The 11,494-nt window shown below is 41.4% G+C and overlaps 1 protein-coding gene across 2 annotated transcripts in view; it reads left to right on the top strand.

The window, feature by feature from the left end:
* Positions 1-1,939: 1,939 nt before the first annotated feature.
* LOC103698227 overlaps positions 1,940-11,494 on the top strand; it is a 29,571-nt gene continuing 20,016 nt past the window's right edge. The window contains exons 1-4 of one of the 2 annotated variants that reach the window (XM_039122175.1): positions 1,940-2,611; positions 3,679-3,903; positions 4,163-4,229; positions 4,317-4,546. In XM_039122175.1, coding sequence (XP_038978103.1) covers positions 2,087-2,611; positions 3,679-3,903; positions 4,163-4,229; positions 4,317-4,546 — 1,047 coding nt within the window. In that variant the 5' untranslated portion in view covers positions 1,940-2,086. Of the gene's footprint in view, positions 2,612-3,678; positions 3,904-4,162; positions 4,547-11,494 lie in introns of both variants that reach the window. The other variant, XM_039122174.1, reaches the window with a different exon arrangement.

The following is an 11,494-nucleotide window of genomic DNA, read 5'->3' as shown; positions in this document are numbered from 1 at the left end:
TCCTTAGGAGTCGACCTGCCAACCGTCGGAGTCGACTCGAGTTCTTCGGGAGTCGACTCGGCTCTCAGAGTCCAATATGGCTTCTCTGTCTTTCTGTCTGTTACTCCATGGAGTCGACTCGTACTATGCTGGAGTCGACTCGGCAAGCATCGGAGTCGACTCAAATTCTTCAGGAGTCGACTCGTTGACAGGTTCCGAGATGAATCTTTCTGTCCGGCTGTCTGTTCTCAGTCGGAGTCGACTCGTAATGTGCAGGAGTCGACTCGAGCTTGTGCCAGAGCTTCTGATACGCTTGGAGTCGACTCGTAATCTTCCGGAGTCGACTCGAGATTCAGACTTTGGTTCAAATTGAATTCCTTACTTATCCAAAGTGTATTGAACCAAAGCTAGAGACACTTGAACATAAATTTACAAATATTTGACTGAAACACTAGATTGAATTCATTAGTATAACATAAGATATACTCAAATGCTTTGAGCTCATCAAAATCAAATAGGGTTATAATCAATCACTCCACACTTTCTGACTTAAGCATCGGGAGCCTTTGCCGGATTCCCCGGCCAAAAACTTTTTGCAGGTCCGCCGGAGACAGTCGTCCGCCACCGCGCTGCAGCAGAAGCTCCTCCTCCTCGGTTCGCGGTCACTCCCGGGTCTATTTTCCAGCAACAATAGCGGTTCTCATCCTTTGATCTGGATTGTCGGTGGTGACTACTCTGCACTCCTTTAAGGTGGTACAGGTTTAAAGAGAAGTAAATAGTACTGCATGTGGTAATCCTGTGGAACTCAACTGTTGCTGCTTCTCCTGACCTTCAGAATTTTTTATTTATTCCAGGATCATATAATATATCCATCCTTTAAAAAAAATAAAATTAACCGGTTAATCACCACGTTTTCAACCGAACAAACTATGTTGTGCGGACACCGTCGCAACGCAGTCTCAATTAGGGGTGCAAATGGGTCGGGTCGGGTCCTAGGTGACCCCGATCCGACCCGGTTTTTTGTTCGGGTCCCAACTTTGGACCCGGACCCGACCCGGTTGAAGATCGGGTTGGGTCGGGTCGGGTCCGAGTCGGGTTTGGGTCGGGTCCGGGTCTGATTCGGGTCGGGTCCGGGTCCGATCGGGTCCAATTTTTTTGTGCTTTTGGGAAAAAATTTGGGTAAATCTAATTTGGTCATATCATAATTATGAGGTGCTGGGTAACCCATGACTTGAAAGACTTTGCAATTGAGCTCCAGTCAGAACAGATGACCCATGACTTACTAAGTAAGTCGGTCTACAAGCCAAATTTCATATCACACTATTTTTTATCTATATGACTGATTGGACGGAACTCGGTGTCTCCCAGCTCCCCTCTCACGAGGACAAAAAAAATCCCAGACCTTCTTCCAAAATCCAATTCCATTACAGAAAACTGGCACATGACCCATATTCAGTTGCAGTGTTCCCTCACTTTCTCCCTTCAAAAGTTAAAAGAAACAAAAACCAAAAAACAGAAGGAAAAAAAAAAAGGCAGCTACCGAGACACCAGAGGTCTCAACAGTGTAATAGATCCAGAGAGAATCCTGACGGGCCGACGTTCCTTTGGATTCTGTGAACCTATGCTTGTTGCTAACTTGCTATCCTCCCACACTGACTAACAGTACCACAACCCACGCCAAAAAAAAAAAGAAAAAGAAAAAAAAAAACTTTCTTTTGCTTTTCCTCTCTCTCTTCGGGTCCATTCGGGTCGGGTCGGGTCCGTTTGGTAAACCCAGATCCGACCCAGAAAATGATTCGGGTCCAATTTTAGGACCCGACCCGGACCCGCGGGTCCTAAAATTCGGATCGGATCGGATCTATGCGGATCGGATCGGGTCGGGTCACGGGTCGACCCGACCCATTTGCAGCCTTAGTCTCAATATATGGGACCCTTGCCAGCGACCATCCAGGCACCCCAAGCCTTATTTTAAAATTTAAACGGGGTGAGAGCATCGGCGTCTGGTCAAGAGACGACATTGTGATGGAGCCCGTCTCGCTTACCGCCTACTCCTAATTCCTAAAACCCCCAAAGCAAGGCCCTTCTCTTTCTCCTCTTCTCCTCCGCCATGTCTTCCCCCTACGTCGTCGTCAAGAACCGGTGGCTAGGGTTCCTCATCTGGCAGTCCATCGCCTCCACCACCGTCTACCTCTCCACCTCCCTCCTCCTCCTCCTCCACCGGCCTTCCCCCCTCGCCATCCTCTCCTTCCTCGCCTTCCACCTCTCCCTCCTCCTCCTCACCCTCTCCCTCTTCCTCCTCTCCTCCCCCCACCCCGACCCCTCGGCCTCCCTCCCCGAGCTCGCGGCCGCCCTCCTCCGTGCTTCCCTCTGCTCCCTCGTCGGCGGCTTCTCCCACCCCTCCTCCACCCCCGATGCTCGCCGCCGCGCCAGGAGGGCCCTGGCATCGGCGCTGTTCTTGGTGATTTGCGCCGTCTCGGGGTTTCTCTCTGTGGCGGCGGTGTGCGGGGAGAGGGAGCTGCTGTACGGATTGAGGCTGGTCGGGTTGGGGCTGAGAGGGTCGATCTTTGGATTGGTTTATGGCCTGCATTATGTTTTCAGGAAAAGGTGGATCCTTAAGTTTCCAATCATTCAGGTGAGCGTGGAAACTATCTATCTGTTTTTGTAGCATATATCTTTCTTTCTTCTTTTGCCATTTCCCTTACTCTTATTGGTTACTTGATTTTTTTTTTTTTCGGTTGGTTGTCGCGGGGGGGGGGGGGGGGGGGGGGGGGGGGGGTTATGGTAGAAGAAACTCTTGAGTTGATACTTAGATGACAGTATATGAGTTTTTATGATTTGTGCGAGCGTAGGGTTTAAGGTGGTACAGGAAACTACATTTCACCGTGCAGAACTAAGTTTTATTCATTGTGGTGCGAAATGCTTCATATGCTTTTATCATATGATGCTCACGTTCCCTAGGAAAGAGAATAGCTTTCTGGAGATAGAGTGTTCCGGTGACCTGAGCTGATATCTGGTCTTAGTAGTGAGGAGAGGTTATTGGAATATCAGATTAGATATCTAATGCACATCTATATATTTAGAAGTTGGAACTAATGCATCAAGAATTTCAAGTTTCAGTTCCAAATATTTGGCTTGATTTCAGTTGAAATTGTTACAAGCTATCAGAAGTGCATTTAAGCTAACATGATTTTGGTACAATTAACCAGTTCTATCTTATGTGTTGCTACAAAGAAAAGAAGAGAAAAGGAAGGCTAAAATAAGAATACTCGAGCTGTAATTTTGATCCCAAGACTACATTCTATAGCGCCACCTTCATGCACAAAGCAAGGCTTCTTCCATTACTTAATATCACTTATTTTATGTGCATTACTTGTCTTTTCTCCATGCTTTCCAGAATTAGCCATAAGTTGAAGAAGTTAATAATCAATGCCAAGAAGAAAATCTCTCCAAGAATAATCCAAAAGGATGAATAGACTAAAACAGAAAAAATAATTAGCTTCACTTTGGTCCAATAACATTTGGAAGCAATAAGTTGATGATTACTTAACTGCAGGATTATATGATAAATTCTCAATGATGATGCTTACCCTTTAATTTGCAATATTGGAAGCTTTAGCTCAAGGTGCTCCTTATGATGCATCTGCTAAATAATATGTATTATCTTAGTTTGGCTGTTCTCTCAACTGGTTACATCTGCAGCGACCTCTTTTCTACAGCTTCAAAATGGGGATTTCATCGTCATTTAAACGAGCTCTAAAGGTGTCAATTCAGGCATTCTTCTGTTCAAGCCTGTTGATGCTGTTTTTGCCGGATCAGTTTAAATACACAAACACAATGAGAAAATATATTATGCAGCAGATCAAATTTTACATTGGGACATTTGCTATTTCTTTCTGCTGGGAAATAAGTCACCACTTGCTCCAGGTTAGCTCTTTCAAAATTTATTTAGACTGATCTGTTTTATGTATATGACCCTGATCAGACTTTCCATCCCCTCTTTTTACTATTCGTTGATCACCACCCCATGCTTCTTTTCATTGCTTTCCATTTTCATTGCTAAAGTTATGCTTTCATCTTGTTATCAGTTTGACTTTATATTTCATCTTGGTGAATGTACTGTGACATGTCTTCTTTTTGTTTTCCTTTTTACATATCATGTAAAGCTTCTGCTGTGATGTTTTAGGTGGTACATACAAGGAGGTGTATATTTGCACCACCACAGGGATCAGCTGCTGCAGAAACAAACCCAAGTGAAACTCTCCTTGAAACTTTGGAGCAGAGCAGTCCAAGATCGCTTCTGCAATATCTTGCTTATCTTGATTTATGCATGGTTGCAGAGAACAATGTTGAACCTTGGCGTCGAGCTGCTGTTTTTGAAGAAACTGGTGAAACCTACAGAAGAGTTGTAAATATGTGCTTGAGGCCTCTTGAACAGCTAACATCAAGGATTGCTGAGGGTTTGGAAGCTTTTCCTATGGACAAATCAGATTTCTTGTCCCAACAATTAAATTCACCAGCAACTATTCAAGGGGACTCAAAGCTTAATGAAGCTTTTGATGACTCCCAGGTACTTTGCTTAATTTGGATGTATAACTTCTGACTTCTGAATTTTCTCTCTTACTTGTTGCTTATCGACAATCCTTTGGATGCATCTAATTGGAGGAAGAACAAAAGCTCATTTCATAAAAATGTGGATGACACAACCTTTTCAATTTAGTCTTCCTAGTATAACACGTCCAACATTTAAACATGTTGATTGTTATAGTTTGTTTTCAATTATCAAGAATATGGAATCACTTGGACATTGCTGTGAACATAATATCTGTTTTTGAAAGAAAACAAATTGTGTTATTGGTTAAAAATGATTTAAAATAACCAGAAACTTCACTAAACATAACTTTTTAGTAGGTAAATGAAGTGGTAGATTCAATGTACGCCATTTGGATACCAGGCCCCACCAGTGCTACTCTGTTACTGTGTCGGTACATCTGGCACGGAGGTTGGTTCGGCGTATCGACTGTACCAGTACTGAAACAGATGGTACGGTATGTCTATACCGTCCGGTTTGGTACGGTATGGCATAGCTTGGGTAGATTCTTTAGTTACTAGAAGGGAATGTGGTTGTGGTAGAAGATTTGGGCTTAAAATAAATTCAATAAGTCGGTGCAAGGATGAGTTTTTGGAGAGATTCTAAAGTGGTTTGCCACCTTAGATGGAAGACTCCTACTAAGGTAGGCATCTAACTTGGGAAATCAGAGATATAGTCCTTAACTTCAGCTCGTGATGTCTCTTTTAGATGAATTAGGAGTCATTGGTTCTAAGTCTCCTATTCTTAGTTGATTGATGTCTATAGCAACGTTGTTTCTGACTTAGATGCTCTAAGGGGCTTTTTGGTTGGCTGCAATTGGACCCGGATGCGAGTCGAGCTGCAGCTATGGCTCAGCCCAGTTGTTTGGCAGGCTACAACTCCTTTGAGCACTGTAACTCGAGCTGCTGGAAGGCTGCAGTTCAGAGCTGATTTGCGGCAACTTGACTTGTCGCGAAAATGAGCATGGGTCGAGCTATAACAACTCAATGCTTATACATGCTTCTGAGATATATAGGTAAAAGATCACCATGCTTCTTGATCTCGAACAAAGCTCCATTCAAGATTCCCCTCCCCAAACCTCGATCCTTCTCTCCTATCAAAGAGGTATCTCTTCTCTTCCTCACCGTCATTGACAGGGGCATCAACAATTTCAAGTTCCAGACCTTGCCTTTTATATTTTGTCTCCTCACCTCAGCCTCCTTAGGGAGACAATCCTCTCTCTCAGCCATAGCATGATCCTGCTCGCACCATGATCCAACTCCAAAGCCCTCGTCGCCCTCCATCTTCCTATTAGCTGCATCTGTGCTGTTTTCACCTCTCCATTCGAGACAGCTCCAACCAAGATCTCCTCTCAGGGTTCAAGATCAAGGTTTTTACCAGCTAGGACAAGGGCTTCCAGTATCCTTGCTGTGATTAAGAAATATGCAATATTTTGGTGGGGTTTCTTATGATTTCATGTTGGGGAAGAAAGGTGAAGTCTAGATCTAACATCTCCTTAAGAATGGGGATCCACATGGTGCTGTTGTGGTGGGTGGAGAAGAGAATTAAAAGAAAAAGTAATTCATTTTATGAAGGGGAGGAGGACTAGAAAAGAATTCTAGTCATAGTTGGAGAAGAGAACTGAAAGAACAGGTTATTGGTTTTGGAGAGGCCTTTTTCATGATGAAGATTTTTCTGGAAAGAGGAGAAGCTAAACACCACTTCTCTTGTAGGGTGAAAATATTTCTTACAAGTGCATTTAACCAAACAAATGAAAAGTAGTTGCAATTTGTATCCAGTCAAACATAGTATTGAAAAGTTACATGCAGCTCGAATTGCTGCAATACCAGCTACAAGCAGCTCTGCAGTGTATCTTCAACTGCGGGGAGCCAAACAGTCTCTAAGCGATGGGAAGATCAAGGTCAGCTGAACTTGGCAGGATGACTTGTCAAATTTACCATGTTTGGCATGATGTCCCTATAAGATCCATAAAAGATCATCAACTATCACTCAATAAGACAGTAGGCTTGACACAGTGATTCCTAGCATTCCTCATTTTTTGGGGCTTGATTTCCCACATGTATGATAATTTTTCCTTTGCCAGCATTGATTAACTTCTTAAGCCACCTAAGATTATTAGAGTTCTGTTAGAGGTGTGAATTCGTAGATATGTCCCTTATCTTTCTTCCAAATAATTGACATTCATTTGCTTTCTTCCAAATAGTAGATATTAGCGTAATTAGTTTGTTTGTTTCATGCTACATAACCTATCAATGTGCAATTCAAACTTACGTTTTTGCTGATAGAAATGCAATTTAAAAAGTTGGTTCTCAATGTTTAATATTTCATAGTTGGTTGGTCAATTTTTAATATTTCATATTTAGTATCAACCAAGCTTGATAAACTTGTATTTGGTTTTAGTTTCAGTCGGGCCTGTTGAGTTTCGATTTTAGTACTTCTGTATCTAGCTTCTAGGATTCAGCCAATCTGAAAAATTTGAAATAATCAGGAAAGTAAGATAAATAAAGCAAACCAAGGAAACATATATTTAGATGCATTATTTTGAAAAAAATATTAAAATTAAATGACTTTGGAAAAGTTATTAAGAACATATATTTAGATTCATTGTTTTTTACATTTAGGTGTGTTGTTCTGAAAAAATATTAAAAATTAATGATGTCAGAAAACTGTATTGCATTCAATTGTTTAATAGCAATTTAATTCTTATTACATCAAACAATTTAAATATCTGTAAAAGAAAATGCATCAACATGGATTGCATATGAATATGAAACTTGATTTGATACTTTACTATCATATCAAGCACAAGTACCAACATTTAACTTGTAGTCTATTATGTATGAAAAATATTAAAAATTAATGATGTCAGAAAACTGTATTGCATTCAATTGTTTAATAGCAATTTAATTCTTATTACATCAAACAATTTAAATATCTGTAAAAGAAAATGCATCAACATGGATTGCATATGAATATGAAACTTGATTTGATACTTTACTATCATATCAAGCACAAGTACCAACATTTAACTTGTAGTCTATTATGTATGAAAAATAATGCAATTAGATACAAATGAAGCACACTATTCCCAGTGCTTGATTGACTTAAAAAAAAGTAGTTTTTTTCTCCAATATTTAGAAAAGTCTGCCTTTCTGTTCAACTCTTTAGTGCCAAACTATTAAATGCTTTAAATTTCATTACAAATTCTAAAATTTTATATTTTTAAATGAAAAAGGTACTTAAAGTTTAGATTTATCATCCATGAGTAAGTATTCTTCAACTCAAAAAATAAAAACTTTATTCAAAATGGACACTTTTTAGTCAGATTTACTTAACAGAGAAATGTCCCTGAAACTACACCTAAATACCAGCATAATGAATAAAGACAATATCCACAACTAGTTCTGGTCGATTTTAGCTGAAGCCACTGAAATGGGATTGGAGCTGGTTGGGAGTTCACTATAATCCTTAGGATTACAGCCGGTTGTTTTACAAGCTCACAACCTAACTTGTTTTCACGAGGTAATAACGAACTCGGTCGGTTTTGACAGGCTCACCGACTAGAACCAAACGATTGTTTTTCCGAGGTCACAATCAAACCCAGTTGGTTTTTTCCGGTACACCAACCACAACCTTACACTGTTGGTTTTATCTTTGGCTCATCAACAAACCTTACAACTCTTGATTCAATCTTCTAATTGAATCAAGTATACAAAATAAGAGTTTAAAGTTCACAGGAAGAAACTTCTAAAAAGCAAGTGTGAAACAATATAAACAAAGTTGAGTTAGATGCCCTCAAACAGATTTTAGATGAGGAAGTTGGGGCTTCTCGATTTCTGAGTCTCTTGAATGTGCCGAAGGATGGAGGACAGTAGTAGAGCCTTGAATGCGAAGGAAGCACTTTTTGGTTGAGTTGAATGCACTTCTTCCTTCTTTTTCTTGGATTCACTCTTTGGAAGCCCTTGGTGGTTGAAATGCTTTAATGCTCAAATGGATTAGCTCTCTTGTTGTCTACTACTGTTTGGTTCGAGTCCGCAAACTGTTTTTGCGGTCTCTTAGAAAATCTGACGATTTGTTCTTGAATATGATTCAACTAATCTCCGAATATCCCTTGAATAGATTCTGGAGATTACTCCTTGAGGAGCCCCAACAGAGAGATAATGAGCCTCGAGGTATCGAATCCACTGAGAACAAATCTCATTTTGCTTAAAGGTTTTCTTGTTTAGTGATTTCCTTTACATACAATATATCATATGTTCTTCCCCTTTTTGTCATCATGGCAAAAAGGTGAAGTATCAAAGAATCAATGTAGACAATGCTCATCACACAGAAAGCACAATGTACACAAGTTTTTAGAAAAAGACTTCAATTCATTTTAAGTATTACAAAATTTGAGTAAAATGATTGAAAGTCCAAAAGGATTTTAATTGATAATAAAAACAAAATACAAGTCTAAGGACGTCTAGAAGAAGAAGATGAAGCTCCCAGATTTCTTCGCTGACACTGCAAAACCAAACTAATTCCTTCAGAGACATTTCCCAGTTGCGCAATTATTTCTGAAGTAGTCCTAGCTTGAGTCTGGGTCAGTTGGGTTACGCTTTCGTTGATTGTATCAAGCTTATCTATCATTGCGTTTGCAACCCTTTCTGCTCCTTGATTCAGGTTTAGTAGCTTGGACCTCACCGAGTCTTGCATTTGTTTGATAGCTTCCTGAATTTCGGAGAATCTCATATACTGACCCTGAATTAGATTCCTCAGACTGGACAGCTCCTCTTTGACTTCAGTTACCATGACAGACACTGCTACTGTGGAGGGAGTCAACTCAGTGGAGGGTGTACTGGTGATACCTCTGAGTTCTCTCACAATGTCATCCCTCAAAGCTTTAAGCTGCTCAGGACTAATTCATACTTCTAGAGGCTGCTGAGGTGGTGGCACTGTGGATGAAGGTCTAGCAGAGGACGAAGGGCCGGCAGTGGATGAAGGGCCAGTAGTGGATGGGAAGGTGGGAGGATCTGCGGAGATGTCCTGGTCATGATCAGAGGTGGGAGAGTGAGGAGCAGGGTCAGATGGTATGGAGGTAGAGGATTTTCTAACCCATGTACCCTCAACCTTGTGGAAACCCATTCGGGGAAGAGTTCCCTCGCCCATATGGTCAGTGAAACGGAGTGAACGAGAGGGTTCCCCCTCAGGGATGGGAACCTCTAACTCCCTAAAGATCAATGTGAAGAGTATACCGTAGGGAAGACTCAATCTAGGTTTATCTTGGGGTTCACTAATATAACTGTAAATGAGTTTTGGAAAGTTGAGAGGGACTTCATGTAAGATATTGAACATTAAGGTTAAGTCTTTTTCGGAAATGAAATCAAATCTACCGGTTTTGGGAAAGAGGGTGCGAGAGATGATACTAAGTAGGAGGCGCATTTAAGCAGAGAGCTGATTTGCAAAAATCTCCTCAATGGGCGATTGGGGTACTCTCCCTAGGATGGCCGTAAGGGCCTCAGACCTATTGGTGGGGTGAGTGGGAGCTATCCCCTCTCGAGAGAGGTGGAGGACTCGTGCAATGAGGTTCTCCGAAATGCAGATAGGGATGTTGGCTACCCTTCTTTGAATACCACCGCCACCCCGTGTGACAGTGCCATAGAATTCCCGGACTAACCCGGGATAGGTAGGAAGGTCAAAGGAACAAAAATACTCTAAGCCCTGAATCCTAAGACGATGCTCTAGAGTGAACCCTTCACGGGAGAGGAAGTCAAAATCGACCTTCCTCCTGGTAGTGACGACCCTCCCGGCGCACGAACGCGAGGGAATCGACCGAGGCGGAGAGGGAACCGGAGGTGGTGACCTCACGGGTTCATTCCGCGCCTTGGACCGTCTCTCGGCGCCGCTCGCTGCAAGGGGTCTCTTCTGGCTAGGGACAACGACTTTCCTAGGCATCTTGACCTACCCAAGGATGGAGAGACGTGAAAAGGGAGGAAAAAAAACCGAGAAGTGGAGAGAGAAGGCGGAGACGATCGGGGGAGATGACTCGAGGGTTTTGGAACAGTGACGGCCGGAAAGAAAGATTGGAAAAAGTCATTTCATTTAGGGTTAAAAGACGGATTCCCGACCTCGAGTCGACTCCTGAAAATTCGCGAGTCGACTCGCCCACGAGTCGACTCTCAGAATCATCCGAGTCGACTCGAGTTCTGGCACATAACCAAAATCTTAGTTAATACCGTGCCAAAAGAGAGATATGGTAATCTTTAGAGCTCAAGGAATGATATGATCATAGACGTGGAATACTATATCAAACGTAAATTAATGATCAAAATCAATGAATGAGAGAAAAGAATCAAAGAAATGGATCAATCACTCCTAACCCTCTTCTAAGAGTACAAAATCGATCTTCACTCAAGGATTTTGTGAAGATATCAGCAAGTTGATCATCAGTACAAACAAATTCAAGCATCACATCACCATTTAACACATAATCTCTTATGAAGTGATGTCTTATCTCCATGTGTTTAGTTCTTGAGTGCTGAATTGGATTTTTAGTTAGATTTATGGCACTTGTATTATCACAGTTTATGGAAATCTTATCTTGCTTAATGCCATAATCTTCAAGTTGTTGCTTGATCCACAAGATTTGAGTATAACAACTTCCGGCAGCAACATATTCGGCCTCCGCCGTAGATAGTGCAACTTAGTTTTGTTTTTTGCTAAACCATGAGATTAAGTTTTCTCCTAAGAATTGACATGACCCGCTGGTGCTTTTTCTATCAAGTTTACAATCAGCAAAATCAGAATCAGTGTACCCTATTAAGTTTATGCTTGATTCTTTAGAGTACCACAATCCTATATCTTTTGTTCCTATTAAATATTTAAAGATTCTTTTAACTGCAATTAGGTATGATTCCTTAGGATTAGATTGATATCTAGCACACATGC

The sequence above is a fragment of the Phoenix dactylifera genome, unplaced genomic scaffold (assembly GCF_009389715.1).
Source record: "Phoenix dactylifera cultivar Barhee BC4 unplaced genomic scaffold, palm_55x_up_171113_PBpolish2nd_filt_p 001388F, whole genome shotgun sequence".
Lineage (NCBI taxonomy): Eukaryota > Viridiplantae > Streptophyta > Magnoliopsida > Arecales > Arecaceae > Phoenix > Phoenix dactylifera.
Note: the sequence above shows the minus strand (reverse complement) of the source record. Positions and strands in the feature narration are given on the sequence as shown.